The sequence below is a fragment of the Staurois parvus genome, unplaced genomic scaffold (genome assembly GCF_062004578.1).
Source record: "Staurois parvus isolate SC_StPar_1 unplaced genomic scaffold, SC_StPar_1.0 ptg001110l, whole genome shotgun sequence".
NCBI lineage: Eukaryota > Metazoa > Chordata > Amphibia > Anura > Ranidae > Staurois > Staurois parvus.
This window is the reverse complement of record NW_028318906.1, coordinates 1061012-1082789: the sequence shown is the minus strand read 5'-3', so window position 1 is coordinate 1082789 and position 21778 is coordinate 1061012. Positions and strand designations below refer to the sequence as shown.

General features: G+C 44.3%; 1 protein-coding gene across 1 annotated transcript in view; it reads left to right on the top strand.

Annotated features, from left to right (window-relative positions):
• The first annotated feature begins 2562 nt into the window (after positions 1 to 2562).
• The window catches only part of LOC149440223 (NACHT, LRR and PYD domains-containing protein 12-like), a 60074-nt gene continuing 40858 nt past the window's right edge, over positions 2563 to 21778 (top strand). Inside the window, exons 1-4 of the mRNA XM_089658887.1 lie at positions 2563 to 2686; positions 9087 to 9192; positions 9301 to 9358; positions 15037 to 15306. Coding sequence (XP_089515013.1) covers positions 9337 to 9358; positions 15037 to 15306 — 292 coding nt within the window. The 5' untranslated portion in view covers positions 2563 to 2686; positions 9087 to 9192; positions 9301 to 9336. The remainder of the gene's footprint in view (positions 2687 to 9086; positions 9193 to 9300; positions 9359 to 15036; positions 15307 to 21778) is intronic.

The window sequence follows — 21778 nt, the reverse complement described above, 5'->3', positions numbered from 1 at the left end:
GACAGCAAGCTTCTGCTCCTCCTTAGTTATGCAACAAAGTTTATTCACCACTCTGTCCTGGAAAGCGGGTAAGGGCTCAAGCCCAAAATCCATGGCAGCTTGAGCATGTGCCGTAGGCCTCAGTCCCTCTGGAGAGCCCCTGCCTTCATCTTCCCTGGCCTGCTGCATCCTGGATGGGGAAAGGGCTGTAGGAGAGCCCCCGGCTTGGTGTTGCTCCTAGCTGTGATCAGAGCAGAGTGAGCCAGCAGCACCTTGGAGAACAGCACCACCTGCTGGAGAGACAGATGTGACTGGCTCAGTGTTCTCTGTACAGCACTGCAGAAAATGTCACAGCTATATAAATGTATGATAATAGTATGTAACTGTGGGGTACATTAGAATGTAAGCCTCTCTGATGTAGAGACTGATGTGACTGGTTTAGTGTTCTCTGTACAGCACTGCAGTATATGTCACAGCTATATAAATGTAAAATTATAATGGTTTGTGACCAGGGCTGAATCTAGGTGGGTGCTAGGGTGGGCTGTACCTTCCCCAGATTTTAGCTGTGCCCCTCCCAGGTCTCTGAGAGCGCATCTACTAATCCATAAGTCAGCCTAATGCAGACAGTTGATCAGGGGCGGATTGATAACTCATGGGGCCCCCGGGCAATAGGGGATCATGGGGCCCCTGTGTCCTTGCCCAAACTCAAAAAAGCCTATGAAAAAGGTACCAGGGGCATCTCATGGGGCCCCCTACTGATCCCGGGCCCTGGGGCAGTGCTCGAGTTTCCAAATGGTCAGTCCGCCCCTGCAGTTGATGTAAGGAGGCACTTACATCAACAATCCATGTAAGGGGGAACTCCAATTTGGGCACCTGCTGTAAGGGGGCATGCTGAAGGGGGACGGGGATACCTGATGTAAGGGTGCACTCTGATCAGGGAAGGGGATACATGAGGTAAGGTGCACTCTGATCGGGGATGGGGACACCTGATGTAACGGGGACTCTGATGGGGACCTAGAAGCAAGGGAGGCTCTGATGAGGGCCTGCATATAAGATGGGCTCAGATGGGGACCCAGATGTGAAGAGGGACTTCTAAGAGACTTTGAAGAGGACTGTGATGTAAAGGAGGACTTCGATGGAGACACTGATGTAAGGGGGCACTCTGATGGGAAACTGATGTAAAGGGGGACTCTGATGGGGACCTGGAAGCAAGGGGGGCTCAGATGGAGACCCAGATGTGAAGGAGGACTTCTAAGATGAACTCTAAAGGGGACTGTAATGTAAGGGTGGACTTTGATGGAGACACTGATGTAAGGGGGCAATCTGCTGGGAACCTGATATAAAGGGGGGAGTCTGATGAGGACTCCTTAAATAAAAGGGGACTGATAGGGACATCTGATTTAAGGGGGCACAGGTTCTTTTTAATCACCCTAATCTCAAAGCCTAATCCATAGCAGTATTTCCCAAGTTGTGACACTGTGTGATAGACTGCCAGTGACTCACACTGTATTGACATTATGCTCCCTGACTTTTTTTTTACTGCACCCCCAAATCAGATAGGCTAGATCCGGCCCTCTGTGACTGTGGGGGAACATTAGAGTGTAAGCTCCTCTGGTGCAGACACTGATTTGACTGACATACTGTATACTACAGTGCTGCACAGAGAACACTGTCAGATCTATATAAATGTATAATATTAATAGTAATAATAACGTGACTGTGGGAGGACATTAGAGTATGCATTTGTGTTTGTTAAAAATCTTGCAAACAGCTTGTTAATAAAGATATATTTACATATATACAAAAATAAGTAAAATAAAAAAAAACATAGATACATAACAAAAACAAGCAAACTGTAATAGAAAAGAAAACAGTTTTTGCAAAAATTTGAAAAAAAAATAGAACTATATACAAAGAAACATTTTAATTGTATTTTTATTACCATTAACTACTAAAAGGATATTGGAGTGTAAGCTCCTCTGATGTAGAGACCGATGTGAATGGCTGATATACAGCACTGTGGTATATGTTAGAGATATAAAGATGTATATAATAATAGTGTCTGACTGTGGTGGAAATTAGAGTGTAATGAGTGTAAGCTCCTCTGGTACAGAGATTGGTGTGACTGGCACAGTGTTTTCTGTACAACAGTATGGAATATGTCAGAGCTATACAAATGTATAATACAATTAATAGGGTGTGCATATGAAGAGGACATTAGACTGTAAGCTCCTATGGTACAGAGACCGATGGTACAGAGACCGATTGACTAGCTCAATGTTCTCTGTAAAGCACGGCAGAATATGTCAGAGCTATAAAAATGTAAAACTGCCACAAACAAACATATACATTTATAGAATGTTGTATTTCCTATTTTTGGTCCTCTTATCCATAGAAATGTATTTATAGTTGAAGAGTTGTCCTAGTGAAGCTGTCTGGGTCAAAGCTTTCTCTCTCATGGTTTTAAACAAGAAAAATATGAGGAAAAATTCATTCAGGGTATATGATTGGTTCGTAGAGAAGGAGGGAGTTTGTTTTACAGATAAACATTGCTCACAATGAAAAGGGCTTGGCCGTTTATCGTGGATTTTCTATAACAGGATATGCAAGGTGGTTTCAGTTCTTTTCCTATACTGCAGAGAAGCTGATCTAATGAGCACCCATAAATACCTTCAGGTTTCATGTAGAGAAGAGTATCTGGAGTTGGGTGAGTATTTCATATTGGGGCTATCCTGTCATTGTGCGTTATGACATTTTTACATAGATCTGCATGATCTGGTTTATAGTTTAGAACAGTTCTTTTCAAGATCGAGGAATCCTTGAAATAAAGTTCTGGTTCTAGGGAACCCTGAGTGTCAGTGAGAACTTACTGGGGTTTATTTACTAAAGCTGGAGAGTCCAAAATCAGACTCCCTTCTGCATAGAAACCAATCAGCTTCCAGGTTTCATTGCCAAAGCTTCATTGAACAAGCTGAGGTTAGAAGCTGATTGGTTTCTATGCAGAAGGGAGTCTGATTTTGGACTCTCCAGCTTTAGTAAATAAACCCCACTGTGTCTGAGAGGCAGAACTTGCTCACTGCTAAAGGAACCCCTAGCAATCTCTGGAGGAACCCTGGTTAAGAAGAATGGAGATGGAGTTCCATTTGATGGAATCATTTCCATATAAAATCGGAATCTCTGCTAACACCAGGGCTTGTATATCATGTTTCTGTTATATCTGTAAGACTTGAGGATCTCAGCTTGTGTGATGGAGTTCTTCCCACAAATGTCCACATAGAGATTGTTAATGTGGTCAATGATTTTCAGTCTACTGATTTCTGATTAACAATTTCTGAAGTGACAGTGGCTAATGGCTAGACTTGGTCTCCTGAAAGCTTTCCCTAATGCTCCTTGTATGACAGCAAAAAGTTATTAGAATGATCCATTGTGATTAAGCAGCATCAGAAAAGACCACACACTGTGTATAAGGTATATAATTATTCATTATATACTATATTTCATTCCATCATGGCAACTAATGATGAGCTGAACGTATCTGGGTTTGGCAGGTTCGGCAAACTTTACAGAAGTTCTGGTGCCAAGTCCAAACCCCATCAACTTCAATAGAATTTGAATCTTGGAGATCAGTTATGGCCATTTTCTAGACTAATAGTCATGAGATTGTCACAAATGGCATAGGAGGCTAGACACTGTCCTGAGAAACATTTACCAAACCAAGACATTTTAAAATTGGAACAGAAATTTTAATAATGCTTAAGAGTATGCTAAACCAATATTTCATATTCCATATATCTGTTCTGCTTTGTATTTGTGTTAAAAAGTGTACTGTTCTCTTTGCATTGCTTCCTTTGTGACTGCCATGACTTGTGCTGACAACCCCCCATGCACAGCCATTCTCTGGAAAGTTCAGTGTACTGCTGTTTCTTTCCCTCTGCTGACAAGTTAGCCTCCATCCTCACCTCTCTAAGTCCCTTATCCAGCTGAGAACAGCAATCATGTGATATCCTATAAAGAAAAAAAATACATAAATATGTGTACATACATACAGTATACTGCATACACTATATTGTCAAAAGTATTGGTCGGCCTGCCTTTACACGCACATGAACTGTAATGGCATCCCAGTCTTAGTCTGTAGGGTTCAATATTGAGTTGGCCCACCTTTGCAGCTATAACAGCTTCAGCTCTTTTGGGAAGGCCGTCCACAAGGTTTAGGAGGGTGTCTATGGGAAGGTTTGACCATTCTTCCAGAAGCACATTTGTGAGGTCAGGCACTGATTTTGGACAAGGAGGCCTGGCTCGCAGTCTCCGCTCTAATTCAACCCAAAGGTGTTCTATTGGGTTGAGGTCAGGACTCTGTAGTTCCTCCATCTCAAACTCGCTCATCCATGTCTTTATGGACCTTGCTTTGTGCACGGGTGCGCAGTCATGTTGGAACAGGAAGGGGCCATCCCCAAACTCTTCCCACAAAGCTGAGAGCATGAAATTGTCCAAAATGTCTTGGTATGCTGACACCTTAACAGTTCCCTTCACTGGAACTAAAGGACCAAATCCAACCGCTGAAAAACAACCCCACACCATAATGCCCCTCCACCAAACTTTACACTTAGCACAATGCAGTCAGGCCAAAACCCAGACGCATCAGATTGCCAGACAGAGAAGCATGATTCGTAACTCAGGAAACACGTCTCTACTGCTCTAGAGTCCAGTGGCGGCGTGCTTTACACCATGGCATCTGACACTTTGCAGTGCACTTGGTGATGTTAGACTTGGATGCAGCTGCTCGGCTATGGAAACCCATCCCATGAAGCTCTCTATGCACTGTTGTGCCAATCTGAAGGCCACATGAAGTTTGGAGGTCTTTAGCTATTGACTCTGCAGACAGTTGCCGACTTCAGCGCACTGTGCGCTTCAGCATGCACTGACCCCATTTTCTCATTTTACGTGGCCTACCACTTCGTGGCTGAGTTGCTGTTGTTCCCAGTTGCTTCCACTTTGTTATAATCCCACTAACAGTTGAGCATGGAATATTTAGTAGCCAGGAAATGTCACGGATGGACTTATTGCACAGGTGACAACCTATCACCGGACCACACTTGGAGTCACTGAGCTCCTGAGAGCGACCCATTCTTTCACAAATGTTTGTAGAAGCAGTCTGCATGCCTAGGGGCTTGATTTTATACACCTGTGGTCATGGAGGTGATTGGAACACCTGAATTCAATGATCTGGAGGGGTGTCCCAAAACTTCTGGCAATATTGTGTGTGTGTGTGCGTGTACATACACACACACAAATATGCTTTGCCATGCATTTCTATTGTAAACAGAATGGATTATTTGCAAGGTAAGGGTTAACGTATAACAACATTAAAAATGCAAAATTCTCTTGAACATGTCTGGGAGATGCTCTGACTCTGCCTGTGAAGAGGCACATCTGTTTATAACCTACTACAGCAAAAGTGACCTTTACAAAAAATAAAATTGCTGTTTAAATTGCCAACAAAACAGCACCCATCTACTTACTGTTGCTGCAAAAAAGTGACCAGAGATTCCATTAATCTGCACCAGACCTTTATCCTGGATGAGAGTCTGATATAGATGTTAATGGTGATCCCACAAAAATGTTATGGGGTTTCTCCTAAAAATGTCAACAGCTTAACTACCTCTCTCTATTAGTCTCCACTCAATGTAGGCCTCTGTTATCATGTGAGACAGTGTATTTAATTTAACCCTTTACTTCTGTGTATTTGTTTGCTTGGCTACTCTTAGGCTGGCCATACATTAAGCAATTTTCTTTATTTCAAACATGGGTTGAAAGAAAGAAAATTGTTCAATTTCTCCATCAACACAGTCAGTGTTGATGGGGGAATCCCTCTAATGCTCTATTGTATTTTGACAGAGGAAGGTTTCCCCGCCGTCAGAATACAATAACTGCTGCTATTTATAGCCACTGGAAGTAATTGTATTAAAAAACTCAAACAGGCTGGTTGTACTGAAGTCGATCGATAGATCGACTTCAGTACAGCCAGCCTGCCCATACATGGATCAAAATTCACCCAGTATAGCAGGAACCCAGACTCTGGGGACCCTGATATGAGGGGGTGACTCTGGGGAATCTGATATAAGGGAGGTGACTCTGGGGACCTTGATGTTGGGGGGGACTCTGCGGACCCTGATGTAAGGGGGAAGACTGATGGGGATTCTTGATTATTATTATACAGGATTTATATAGCACAAACAGTTTACGCAGTGCTTTACAACATAAGGGTAGACAGTACAATTACAATACAAATTAATACAGGAGGATTCAGAGGGCCCTGCTCCTTAGCGCTTACAATCTAAGAGGGAGGGTTGAGGGTTGGTACAAAAGGTTATAACTGTGAGGGATTGGCTGATGGACAAAATACATGTACAGTTAGGTAGAGGTAGGATAGGCCTCTCTGAAGAGATAAGTTTTCAGGGATTGTCTAAAAGTGGACAGAGATGGAGATAGTCGGACACATTGAGAAAGGGAGCTCCAGAGGATGGGAGCGGCTCTGGAGAAATCCTCGAGGCAAGCATTGGAGGAGGTGACAAGGGAGCTAGAGAGCAGGAGGTGTTGGGAGGAACAAAGAGAACATTTTGATTGGTACTTTGAGACCAGGTTAGTGATGCAAGTAGGGGCTGAGTTGTGGATGGCTTTCTAAGTTGTGGTGATGTAAGAGGGAATCTGATGTGAACAGGTGGGCTTGTCCTAATGCTGCACTCTATATGTTGTTTTGATGTTGAAATATCAGTCCATCTATGGCCGACTTCAGAAGCAACCCTTACCTTTTATCTTTAATTCTTGTGGTCTATAATTCAAAAGGGGCTCTTGGAACCCTGATGTAAGAGAGGATGACTGTGGGGACTCTGATGTTAGTGGGGTGACAATGGGGATCCTGATGTAAGGGGGGGTTCTAAGGACCCTGATGTTAAAGGGGTAGACTCTGGGAACCCTGACATAAGGGGGTGGCTCTGGGTAACCTGACATAAAGGGGGGTGACTGAGGACCCTGATTTTGGAATACAGGGAGGAAGATGCACGGTTAGACAAGCTGAGTCCATAACAGACAGTCAGATCAGGTATAAGCGGAAGGCAGGACAATAGTCAGGTCATAGGCCAGGGTCACAACGATGAAGCAGATCAGGCAGGAGGCAGAAAAAGAGTCCGGTGGACAAGCTGAGGTCAGGGCAGGTAGCAAGCAAACGTGGTCGGAATTAAGCTGGGTCAGGATCAGAGGTCAGGCACAGGAATCAGGCAATAAAGCACATGGAATGCAGTGGACCAAACAGCAATGAGCCAGTGCTACAGCCCTGTTTAAATGGCTCATTAGTGCCAGTATTACTGACAGGCACACACATGGGAATACATGTACACATGTGCGCACATCTGCCTGGCCGGTAGTCTTCCTGCGCATATGCATACGTACTGTATGTGCCTGGGTAAGCCTTACCTGACAGTTACTCTTGACACCTGCACTTTGTACATTACATAATCCTGACCAAAGTGTTCATTGTCCCAAAAGTTTCTGGTTTTAATGAAATTCTTCTCATTCTATAGAGATAAAAATAAAAAAAAACAAAAATCTGCAATCTGTACCACTCTGCACTAAGGTCTTCATCCCAGCTTGTCCCTTTTTTCACACATGTGACAGAGAAGAAAGAAGTGTTTATGAGGTGTGGTGTTAGAGAGATAATATTTATGTGGTAGAAGCCTTTTCCAATGAGTTGTTAGTCCAAACTGTATTTGAGGACATGGCAGCCCAATTATATTAAAACAGAACAGGTAACACATGGGGTTTCCACCATCAACCTGAACAGCATCTAAAAATGCCACGTCTCCTTGCTTCCTGGTCACCAGCACAGCTGCTATTCTTGCCAGTGGTTCTGACGGTATCACCCAGCTTTCCTGGTTCCCTTGGCTCACTCAGCCTTTAGTCACAACACCCTGTTGCACAGGACCACTCCTGGCTTCAGGATAGGGGTTCTCCTGACATCCTGGCTCTCTTGCAGATCCCTGCTGTTCTGTCACCAACTACACATGAACTTTGCAGACATACACACTCTGGCTGCCCCAAGCAAACTCCTTGACTCCTGGAGAAGGTTGGAGTCATCCTGACTCCTATGCAAAGATCTCTTGTCTCTTGGGTGGAGCCCTGATCTATACCCAAGCAGGGGCGGACTGACAACTCATGGGGCCCCCGGGCAATAGGGGATCATGGGACCCCTGTGTCCTTGCCCAAACTCAAAAAAGCCTATGAAAAAAGGTACCAGGGGCATCTCATGGGGCCCCCTACTGACCTCGGGCAGTGCCCAAGTTTACAAATGGTCAGTCCGCCCCTGTACCCAAGCATTCATTATAAGGGTGGTGCCCTCAGAAACAGACCCTGCTGCTCTTTTGCAAAACCTAGACACTGTGTTGAAGACTTCTTCCCAACCAAGACACTTCAAAGTCTCCAGACCCTGATCTGGTAATTACAAATCCTGGAGAAAGATGAAAAACCACATTTCTCTTCTCTAAAATTACATTTTGGAGCCTGCAGTCTGCCTATGTGCAAATCCTGTATCACTTTCTCCTTGGCAAGGCATCGCACTGTCACAAAGTCCAACCAAACATCTGGAATCAAGTAATGTTTGTTATATGATTTATATCAGCAATAAACATGTACAAGCCAATACTATGACCTGTCTCCGTTTTTCACTCTGAATGATAAGAACATTTCTCAAAGATAACTGAGGGCAAAGATCCTTTTGTTTTGTAGACCTTTTCCTGTAAGAGGTTGTAACACCATGGCATACTGATGCAGAGTTTCTTTGGGGCCACAGCACCTGCCTAGTAAGGAATGTAAAGGGGAACGGGTAGGGTTGCCACCTCATCTCTTTAAAAAGTGAGCACATCTTAATTATACAGTTTCTGAGAATAACAATGCAGATAAGGCACTAGGTGAGTTTGATTACCACAGTAATCAGCCACAGAATCTTTGTAATTAACGTGCTCAGTTTCAAAAAGATGAGGTGGCAACCCTAGAAATGAGAGATAGTTTGTGATGCTCATAATTCTGATATTCATGTTTCTTTTGACTTGTAGCTCAGATCTATGACTATTCAACCGTAGAAGTACACGAAGAGTGGTCTGGTCCTTTATGGTGTCAGCTGGAGAAAAATCCTGGGGGGTCATCTACAGTTTTTGATAGGTATTTGTCTAGCTGTGATATTAATTTGGAGGCCTGATGCCTGAGTTTACAAAAATATGTTACAATTTAAACAATTTAGCTATAATAATTGTTTCCTTTTAATTCCAGGTCAATATCTGGCCAGTGGGTCTCATACCATAAACGATGGCATCCAATATTCCTAGAGGTAAGAACTACCATGCTGGACAGGTTGTTCATTTTACTTTCTTGTAGAATTTATGTTAATTTAGAAAAAGGCACAAGAAAATATGATGTAGAACAGAAACAGACAGATACCTATGCCATTCAGGAACTAGCCAGTCCAATCTTGTAGCCAGTAAACATCTTCAGAAGTAAGGTTTATTTGATAATAAGAATTGAAGGACTGGGTTTTAACATGTATTAAAGAACATGTATTAAGGAACATGTAATAAAGTTTAGTAAATCACAGGTAAAAAAAACATCCCCTGCAAGGTAACGTTATAGCGTGCTAGTATGCATTGCATACTAGCACATTATGAAGGAATTACCTTGAAACGAAGCCCTCCATCAGCGCATCGTCACCACTGCCAGGGCTTCCATCTTCAACCAGGCTTCCGAATTTGCGAGATCTGATCATCTGACTGGCCGAGCCTCAATGACGTCACTCATGTCTCAGATAGTGTTAAGCTTTATGTTCGAGTTGAGCCAACGTCGAGAGCGAAGCATTTTTTGTTCTTTTTTTAGGGTCGGCGGTGGTGGCCAGCATCATGATTGACGTCAGAGCTACTTTGGGGGACTTTTTTTTATTTTTAATAAAGGACTTGTCAAAGTCTGTCTCGTGTCATTTTACACTACACTTTTTGTTTTGTGAATGGGTAGCGGTACCATGTACCACATACTCATTCACATGGGGGGGCCAGGATCTGGTGGCCCCTGTTAAATGGGGCTTCCAGATTCCGATAAGTCCCCCACAACCACTGGCCAGGGTTGTGGGGAAGAGAACCTTGTCCCCATCAACATGAAGACAAGGTACTTTGGGGGGGAGCCCCACTGCCCCAAAGCACCCCCCCATATTGAGGGCATGTGGCATGGTATGGTTCAGGAAGGAAGGTGCTTGCTCGTCCCTCCCTTTCCTGACGTGCTGGGCTACATGCTTGGATAAGGGTCTGGTATGGATTTTGGGTGGACCACCACGCCATTTTTTAAAAATGTTAGCGTGGGGTGTTCCCCTCAAAATTCATAACAGACCTGAAGGGCTTGGTATGGAAGGGAAGGGGGCCCCACGTTGTTTTTAAAAAAAAAATTGTCAGCCAATGCTGGCAATTTTTTTTGACATTCATCTGTCAGCGGCGAACGGCTGACAGCTGAAACATAGAAAGAATATTTCACTACTAAAATACTGCATAAATTAATAATATAACTCATGCAGTATTTTAGTAGCTGAGCGGTATCTTATCACATACTCAGATGCGGTAATATACCGCTCAGTAAATTGTCCATGTTCTAAGTTCGTGGTCGAACTTTTAGTAGATTCGAATGTTCGACTGTAAGATGAACAGGGGGGTGTTAGGCCCATCACTAGTCTCAGACCACGGCAGAGTATGCCTTTCCTTCAGGGCGCATGCGCCGTCTCTCAAAAAGAGTGAATATCTCCTAAATGGTGGTTTTACCTACAGCTAAGCTTTATTATAAGCTTACTTATAGGTAAAAGTAAAAAAAAAAAAAAGAGTTGATTACCACTTTAACAAAATACTTTTTTTCAATAGCACAACCATTTATCCCTCCACACATACCAGGGTGTTAGGTGTAATCCTAGACTTTCACTTCTCCTTTTGGGCCCACATCCAATCACTGGCTAAATCTTACCCCCTTCCACTAGCCCAACGTATAAAATTCAAAACACTAATAACAACATACAAAGTCATCCAGAGCACTTCTAGCTACACCACCAACGTCATCTGCAGATATCGTCTAAATCGTCCTCTCTGGTGCAACCAAGACATCTTGCGCTCTAGTTCCTTTGTTACCTCCTCCCATGCTCACCTCCAGGACCTTTCCAGAATCTCTCCCATCCTCTGGAACTCCCTGCCCCAGTATGTCAGGTCAGCTCCTACCCTGTCCACCTTTAGGCAATCCTGGAAAACTCATGAACTCAGGAAAGCCTACCCCACCGCCACCTAAAAAAACTGTAATAGAGTCACTCCCATCAGATCATCCACTCCATATATTAACTTTTGTACCACCTCCTGGCTGTCACAGCCAGCTGCCCACAGTTAAGATGCTGCCAACGGGGACCGAAGACTGGCGGAACAAATGGCTCGGGTGAACGCAGCGCTGGATCCTGGGACAGGTCAGTATCTGTTTTTTAAAAGTCAGCAGCTACAGTTTTTGAAAGCGTGAGAGACCTGGTGACTTTACATTTTTACAAATTTGACTGGAGCTCCTATTTAATGATTAAAATTGTCCTGCTCCTTGCCAATGTTACATTGATGTATCCTCTGTAGTCCTTTAATACCTGTAGTAAAACGTGCCAGTATTCTTTTTCTTTAGTATATTTAGGCATATTCTCCCTCATTAAAGTTGTCATGCTGCTGGCCAGTTTTACTCATCATCTGTGGTCTCTTAGTTCTTAAGATGAGTGTCATAGAAAAGGTCCAGCCGAAAGACAGTTTTGTGTCAGTGGGAACAGGGACAGCATCAGCATACTCCTACTTTAGCAGGCCATATATTAATCTGTTTTTTCTTTGCATTTGTGCTAGGAGGGGAGGATTTGGGGAGGTTCATGCTAGAAAAGATGATATGGTAAGAGGGGAGTGGATCTGTGCTAGGCTTTTTTGTTTTTTTTTGGGGGGGGGGGGAATTTTTGCTAGTAGGGATGATTGGGTTGGGTGTTTTTGTGCTAGGAGGTGAAATTTGGGGAGGGGGGGAGATTTGTGCTAGGATGGGGGATTGGGGAAGGGGAATTTGTGCTAGTAGGGATGATTGGGGGTTTTTGTACTAGGAGTGGAAATTTGGGGGGGGGGGGGATTTGTGCTAGGATGCGGGATTGGGGAAGGGGAATTCATGCTAGTAGGGGTGATTGAGGTTTTTTGTGCTAGGAGGGGAAATTGGGGGGAGGGGCGATTTGTGCTAGGATGGGGGATTGGGTAAGGGGAATTCATGTTAGTAGGGATGATTGAGGTTTTTTGTGCTAGGAGGGGAAATTGGGGGGAGGGGGGGATTTGTGCTAGGATGGGGGATTGGGGAAGGGGAATTTGTGCTAGAAGGGATGATTGGGGGTTTTTGTACTAGGAGTGGAAATTTGGGGGAAGGGGCGATTTGTGTTTGGATGGGGGATTGGGGAAGGGAAATTCATGTTAGTAGGGAGGATAGAGGTTTTGTGCTAGGAGGGGAAATTTGGAGGATAGAGGATTTGTGCTAGGAGGAGAAAATTTTGGGGTTGGATTTGTGCTGGGGGAGATAGAGGCTTTAATTTTAGTGGGGGGTGTGTACTGGGAGAAGGGGGAATTTATGTTTAGGGGGTAAACATGCAAATTAGTGCTTTATTTTTTTTTGAGGGGAGGGGATTTTTGCTGACACATAATGCTCAAACATCTTTGGGGGAGGGGGCGTGATTTGGCATGTTCACCCTGGGCTCTACATGAGCTTGTCCTGGCACTGATGTACAATCAGTGAGCCTTGGCTGCCCATGACCCTGTTTTCCTTCCTTTGACCACTTTTGGTCGGTCCTGACCACTGCAGCAGATCAGGAACATCCCACAAGAGCTGCAGTTTTGGTGTTGCTCTGACCCAGTTTAGCCATTTCATTTTGACCCTTTCCAAAATTGCCCAGATCCTTCCGCTTTCCTATTATTTCTGCTTTCAACACATCGGCTTCAGGGATAACATGTTCATTTGCTGCCTGATATACAGTATCCCACCCACCTTCCATTGTAACAAGATAATCTATGGCTGGCCAGTGTATGTGCAGTTTTTATCAATTACATATGAACTAGCAGCAATCCCACCCCACCCTACATTCCTCATACTGAAGCTACCCCAACACTCCGCACCTTTGACCTTACTACCATCGAAGAAGTCTCCAAGATCCTCTCTGATGCCCGCCTCACCACCTGCCCCCTCGACCCTATCCCCTCACAACTCCTGCAACCTCCCTCCCCCTCCATCCTACGCTCCCTCACCCACATCTTCAATCTCTCCCTCTCCTCCGGCACTTTCCCTTCCCCTCTGAAACATGCACACATCACCCCCATACTTAAAAAGCCCTCCCTGGACCCCAATGACCCGAACAACCTCAGACCCATCTCCCTGCTCCCATTTACATCTAAACTCCTCGAGCGCCTAGTCTACGCCCGCCTATGCTCTCACCTCAACGACAAAAACCTCCTCGATCCCCTACAGTCCGGCTTCCGTCCCCTACACTCCACCGAAACTGCCTTACTCAAACTCTCCAACGACCTGCTAACCGCCAAAGCTAATGGCCACTATTCAGTGCTCCTACTCCTTGACCTCTCTGCGGCCTTTGACACAGTCGACCACCCCCTCCTCCTCAAAAAACTACACTCCCTCGGCCTCAGAGATTCTGCTCTCTCCTGGCTCTCATCCTACCTGTCACAACGCTCTTTCAGCGTTACCTATAATGCCACCACCTCCCTTTCACTCCCCCTCTCTGTTGGGGTCCCTCAAGGCTCTGTCCTCGGGCCCCTTCTCTTCTCCATCTACACCTCCTCCCTTGGCCAACTCATACACTCTCACGGCTTCAACTACCACCTCTATGCCGACGACACACAAATCTATCTCTCAACCCCCCACTTCACCCCCTCGGTCTCCGCCCGAATCACACACCTGTTGAGCGACATATCAGACTGGATGTCGCTCCACTTCCTTAAACTGAACCTCTCCAAAACCGAGTTTCTTGTCTTCCCTCCAGCCCGGACACCACCCCCCATTGACTTCTCCATCATGTCCAACAACGCCACCATAAAACCCGCCCCGCAGGCCAGAATACTTGGTGTCATTTTGGACTCCAACCTATCCTTCCAGCCCCAAGTCCACTCTTTAACAAACTCGTGCAGACTCCACCTCCGCAACATCGCCAAAATACGCACGTTCCTAACTCCAGAAACCACTAAACAGCTCATCCACTCCCTCATCATATCACGACTCGACTACTGCAACTCCCTCCTCACTGGCCTGCCTCGCCGCTGGCTATCCCCGCTTCAGTCCATCCTGAATACGGCTGCCAGACTCATTCACCTTTCCAACCGCTCCGTTTCCGCCACCCCCCTCTGCCAATCCCTCCACTGGCTTCCGATTGCGCAACGGATCAAATTCAAAATCCTAACACTGACGTACAAAGCTGTCCACCATACTGCCCCAAACTACATCACTGACCTAATATCCAAGTACCGCCCGGCACGCACACTCTGCTCCTCACAAGACCTCCTTCTCTCTAGTTCCCTGGTCTCCTCCTCCCATGCCCGCCTCCAGGACTTCTCCAGGGTGTCACACATCCTCTGGAACTCCCTGCCCCAACCCATCAGATTATCACCTACTCTCCTCTCCTTTAGGCGCACCCTGAAAACCCATCTCTTCAGGGAAGCCTACCCCGCCCCCTGCTAACTTGCCGACCTCCTCCACTCTTCCTACCACTCCATCCCCCACAGCTATTTCCTCCTGTGCCACCATCCCCTCCCTCCTAGATTGTAAGCTCGAAAGAGCAGGGCCCTCGATCCCCTCATGTTTTGCATTATATTGGTATTGTTCTGTCACATGTTCTGTTCCCCTCTGTAATGTACAGCGCTGAGCGAACTATTGGCGCTTTATAAATACTGTATAATAATAATAATAATGTGAACATGTGATTTATATTTTTGCATTAAGATCGGACACATTTTGTGTGTCAGCACCGGGCAGAGCTCATCCGGAAGATCACTATGGTACATCCAGTCTTGGACTATTTACTTCAAAGAGGTCTTCTGACTCAGGAACATTATGACACGGTGAAGGCTAAGGAGACAACCCAGGAGAAGATGAGGTGCCTGTATCAGTTTAGCAGGGGATGGAGCAACCATGACAAGGACATGTTCTACCAAGCTCTCAAAGCCAACAATCCTGGGGTCATAGAAAAGCTGGAAGGAACATCATTATCAGGTAAAGTTATCCGCTGATGTTTTGCTTGTATCTTTTCTCCTACTTCGTGGTAAGGCAAGGAAACAAACAAAACCCTGTAGTATATTAACATGCTTTTCCTAAACAAGAATGTTACATTAACCAGATGGTGACCAGCTCATGTAGCTTTTCTGCTACAGGGTGGCTGCTCTGCACAGAATCATGTATGCATAGGTGATTCTGCATTTCCGGGTGGGGGCGCGCCTGCACACACCCGCCCAGCTGTGCTGTGATTTATCATAGCACATACCGATCACCAGGTCCTGGCAAATGATTGACCGGCAGCACCCAACGATTGGCTCTGAGTCTTACAGAACACAGCTCTTTGAGTGTAAACAGCACAGAACTGTGCTCAGTTACACGGGATCTAATTGGCTTTTCATTCCCTGCTAAGCGGGGAATGAAAAAAACTAGATCCCCAATAAAAGCAGCACTCAGTACACACACAAACACTTGTTAGGCACATATTTAACCCCTTGATCACCCTAGATGTTAACCTCTTCCTGCCCAGTGTCATTAGTACAGTGACAGTACATATTATTAACCTCCCTAGCGGTCTGATTATGTCAGTATTTCTGTGCTCAAAGCGGTACATATTTTTTGCATGGAAATATGTATTTTTTTTTATTGTAGGCCTGTAATTTTTAGGAATAACTCACTGAAATCTGTCCGAACAAGAGTCTAGTAAACATCCCGGGTATGATAAAATTTGAAACACGAAATCATAAATTATAATATAATAATCATAAAAAAATAATAATATAATAATAATACATTTAATTCAATAATGTAATCAAACCAAAAAAACTGAAATTTGAAATATAGCTCCAAGTTCGCACATCACTGAGCAAAGTCGCAGAATCGTTTTCAGTGTCTGATGACGAATTTCCCCACGAATCATTATCACTCAATTCTGCAAGTGGTTCTGATTTACGATCGCTGTTCTCTAGCCGGTCTAAAACCACTTTTGACCTAAAGGGACGCTTTTTGGACGCCATGGACATTTCTCCGTTTCCAGGCAGAAAGAACAGTAAAAATGCAGGCAGGGCGCCGGACAAAGCATTCGGGACAAAATGTATGTGAAATGGTTTGATGCAGTAATGTTTTACTATATGATTTTAGTGTATTGAGTAGACGTCACATTTTAAAATTTTTGAATTTCCTGCCGATTCCGTCCCCGTATGTCATGATGCTCGCAGGGAACGGAACCCAGAAGATGGATGCCGGCATCAGCCGGAGGAGATGGCCGGGGACTCTGCAGGGGGGACATCGCGGGAGCGCTGGACAAGGTAAGTGCTGGAGGGAATCTCTGAGCAACGCTGCAGTGTATTCCCGAGTGTAGCTCGGGGTTACCGCTTCTGGTACTGAAAGTTAACCCCGAGCTACACTCGGGAATACAGCCATGGGGGTTTATACTGATCATTGTAATAATGGCACTGGTGATGTCAGTAGAAGTTAGTTCCCACAAAGTGTCAGTTAGTGTCAGATTGGCCCCCGCACTATCACAGTCCCGTTATAAGTCGCTGATCACCGCCATTGCTAGTACAAAAAAAATAAATAATTTTAGTAGATAACCCATAGTTTGTAGACGCTACAACTTTGACACAAACCGATCAATATACATTTTGTGTTTTTTTTACCAAAGACATTTTGACCAAAATGTTTAAGAGATATGATTTTTTAAAAAATTTTTATGAGATATGTTTTATAGCAGAAAGTAAAAAATATTGTTTTTTTTTCCAAAATTGTGTCTTTTTTCTATTATATAATAAAAAATAGAAAAACCCAAAGGAGATCAGATACCATCAAAAGAAAGCTCTATGTGTGTGAAAAAAAGATATACGTTTTCTTTATTTATGCTTTAAAAAAGGCCTGGATTCTTTCCTAGATACACAAAATATAACTGAATACTAACATACATAGATAAAGATGATCGAGGGAATATCCGATTGCCTCTCGGGGGGTCAGGAAGGAATTTTTTTCCCCTGCTGGAGCAAAATTGCCCATGCTTTGCTGGGTTTTTTTTGCCTTCCTCTGGATCAACTGTAGGTGTAGGATTATAACTTTTTTTTATGGTTGAACTAGATGGACTTTTATCTTTTTTCAGCCAGACTAACTATGTAACAGCATTGCATGACCGCGCAATTGTCAGTTAAAGTAATTTGGCGCTGCGTAGCAAAAAATGGCCTACTCATAAAGGGGAGTACATGTTTCAGAAGGCAAGTGGCTAAACAAACTATTTACAAATGTAGAAAAACAATATAAAACACAGAGTACAACAACTATGCATACAACACATACTATTTAAAATTTCTAATTCCAAATAAGTATTGACAATGGTCTGTATGCTGTAGAATTGCAGTAAAAAGTCACTTAGCTTGCATTATAGTTGGTTCACAATCTCCCTGACAAACAGGACTCCAGGCTACTCAACCTATTGCAGGAAACTGGGTTCTCTTGTAGTGTAGATTTACTGTCAACCTCAGGTCAGGTCCCTTCTTTAATCTGGTGGGGTCCCCCTTTCAGCTTTTGTTGCTGGCCCTATATTTACATTGTAGAAAGTTTGGTTAGCCTTTCCCACATGGGCTTATTCCTTTCATCAGTTTCTATTAGAGAAGCATTTTCTAACTCCAAACTCTAGATCAGGGGTGTACTATTCATTTTTGCCAATGGGCCACATGCAAAACTGGGACTGTTCTGGAGCTGGACAGGTCCATATGTACGTAATAGACTACGTATAGAGTACACACACCTGGCACAAGAATGGATACTGTCCATGAAAAAGGTTTCTTTGAGAAGGGCAGTCAGGGGTGGTAAAAATAGATGGCTGAGCTGTGGTTTTGCCTTCCGAATGGCTGCCAACTGTAAAATAACAGCCAGATGGCGCTGTTCACATCCTGTGATCACGATGCATTTTTTATTCGGGTTGCAGAGTTTGACAAGTGGCACAGCTTGTCAAACTCGACTGAGTTTATTGGAACTGCATACAATACATGGGTTTCCAGAGCTGTAGTGCAGCATTATAGGGTTAAAGTGGAACAACACCCAGAAGTGGAAGTTCCGCTTGTTTGTATAATACCCCCTCCACTGCCACATTTGGCACTTATTTGGGAGGAGCGGGTACCTTCCAGAGTGAGGAAGATGACAGCCTCAGAGAGGCATGCTGACAGTGGAGACATAGAGGGTCGGATAGGGACAGCCAAAGGACCATATGTGGTTCAGGGGCTGCAGTTTGCTCAGGTCTGCTCTAAATGGAACTGTAATATAATACAAGTCATGGGTCAAATATGTCAAAAAGTCAGGCTTTTGTTAACCTCTATTGGCATAGCTCTGGGTCATATGTTTGAAAAAATGTGTACTTGCCCAGATATACAACAATTATAGTATCTGTTTCTATATTGTGTCAGAGAACAGAAAAGCAAGTCTTTGTGCAGACATTGTTCCAATTTCATTTTTTTGAGAAGTGTTCACACTAGAAAACTGATTTTCAATCCAGGGGCGGACTGACAACTCATGGGGCCCCCGGGCAATAGGGGATCATGGGGCCCCTGTGTCCTTGCCCGAACTCAAAAAAGCCTATGAAAAAAAAAAAAAAAAAAAAAAAAAAAGGTACCAGGGCATCTCATGGGGCCCCCTACTGACCCTGGGCCCTCGGGCAGTGCCCGAGTTTCCAAATGATCAGTCCGCACCTGTTTTAATCCTAAAACAACAAATGTGTTTTTGTAAGTCTGACAAATCACAGAACCTCCAACCCATTTAGCCAATGATAATTCAGACACCACATAGAAAATGACTTAATTTTTTAAAGCAACCCTCATACCAAACAATCATTCACCATGAAAACAACCACCGCCCATATTTCTACCATTGAGAAGGTGTTTCCATATTTTAGCAAAGTTCATTAGAAACAAATCCAGGCTTGCAACACATTAAAGGCCTTGCATTCCACAGCTCTTGTGGTCAGGGCTGGTGCTAGACTATTTTGCGCCCTAGGGAAGACCAGCTACTTTTGCCCTCCCACCCAAAAAAAATGAACACATTAGAAAATATTAAAACAACAAAACATGAAACTGCTAATGAGTTTTCCTGGAAACCGCCAAACCCAGACACGTCCATCAGATTGCCAGATAGAGAAGCGTGATTGGTCCCTTGAGAGAACATGTCTTCACTGCTCTAGAGTCCAGTGGTGGCGTGCTTTACAACTGCATCTAACGCTTTGGATTGCACTGCACATGATGATGTAAGGCTTGGATGCAGCTGCTCAGCCATGAAAACCCATTACATGAAGCTCTCTATGCACTGTTGTGCTAACTTGAAGGCCACATGAAGTTTGGAGGTCTTTAGCTATTGACTCTGCAGACAGTTGGCGACTTCTGCGCACTTCAGCATGCGCTGACCTCACCCTGTAATTTTACGTGGCCGAGTTGTTGTTGTTCCCAGTTGCTTTCACCTTGTTATAATACCACTAACAGTTGACTGTTGAATATTTAATAGTATGGAAATGTCACAGATGGACTTATTGCACAGGTGGCAACCTATTACGTTACCGTGCTTGAATTCACTGAGCTCCTGAGAGCGACCCATTCTTTCACAAATGTTTGTAGAAGCAGTCTGCATGCCTAGGTGCTTGATTTTATACACCTGTGGCCATGGAGGTGATTGGAACACCTGAATCCAATGATTTGGAGGGCTGTCCCAATACCTTTTGGCAATATAGTGTATGTCACTTTTTGTTTCTGTCATTGGAGGCAGTGACTTCGTACCTGTTAGGACCTGTTTTTTCAGGAACCTTATGTAAATACTAAAATCTGCACTCCAGCCTTGGGACCATACCCCAGCCTCGACCATCCTCTCATATGGAGTATGTTTGGCTATTGGCCTAGAATTTAACAGAACTAACTGCATTAGGACCCATACCTATCCCCTTAGTGTGTGTGTGTGTTTGTGGGTGTAAGTTTACATATCTGGCCCTTCAATAGCCCGTTGTATCTTTCAACCAAACCAGCTGCCTGTGGATGGTGTGGAATGTGGCAGAGCCAGTATACTCCAGAATCTTTGGCCCACTGCTATGCTGCTGATCCAGTGAAATGAGAGCCATTATCCTGAATAGGTATCTGCTGCAGTACAACAATACCTCAATCAATTGTTTCTTAAGGGCAAGGGACCGCAATGAAGTCAACCTGCCTAATCTCTGCAGTCCTCTCACCTCTCCTAATTGTCCCAGTGGAGTACTTTTTATGATGGCTATTGTCGCACTTCTCCACACACTGTACAGATCCCTATTACAGTCTTTAACTTGTTCATGGATATGGGAAATCCTCTCTATTGTGCCCATTCACATGTTTCTTTCTGCTCCAAAAGTCCTGATTGCTTTGGAGTCCAATTGGCCAGGTTCATCAAGACAGGATCAAATGGCACAATTGCAGCCACCTTTGCAATTTAATTTGCCATTCTATTTTACAGTCGTTTTTGAAGTCTGAGAGCACGGGCATATGTGTGCCAACATGCCCCACTTTTATAGTGCACAAGTGGGCTTCTTTCCAGATTGTTGCCTCACCACACAACTTTTCCATCAATCATCCAATCAATGGACCTCCACGTGGGTATCCAAGCTGTCAGTCCATTAACCACTTGCCTAACGGGCACTTATACCACCTTCCTGACCAGGACAATTTTCAGCTTTCAGCACTTTCACATTTTGAATGACAATTGCGCGGTCATGCAACACTGTACCCATATGAACTTTTTATAATTTTTTTAAGACAAATAGAGTTTTCTTTTGGTGGTATTTAATCGCCACTCGGTGTTTTATTTTTTGCATTATAACCATAAAAAGAGCAATAAATTTGAAAAAAAAACTTTTTTCTTTGTTTCTATTATTAAATTTTTCACTGGTGTGTATTGATGAGTCTGCACTGATAGGCAGCACTGATGGGCACAGGTGAGTGGCACTGCTAGGCACAGGTAGATGACACTGCTGGGCACTGATCATCAGTGCCGATCTGTTTTCTGACAATGCTGTGACAGTGCAAGGAAAGTGCAGCCGATAACCGACAACTGCATTTACTCGGTGATCTGCGGTGTCATTGGTCACAGCTGATCACATGGTAAAAGGCCGCTGTGATTGGCCTTTTACCACATCATGTGATCAGCTGTGTCCATGGGACACAGCGATCATAGAGATCGCTGGGTGCGCACCACTGGGAGCGCGCGGGAGGGAGCCTTTTGGAAGGATGTCATATGACGCCCTCCCAGAACTGGACAAGTGTGCTGTAGCCGTCATTCGGCTATAATGCGGTTGCCAAGTGGTTAAAGACCACCCAGCTGTCAGCTTAGATAGTGACATAGGAAGAAGAATCCTGCTGAAGTGTCTTTACTACAGCTTTCAATTCTGCACACTGACTGTATCCTTCTGCATCACTGTGCCTGTATTTGGGTTGTAGGCTGCTGCTGT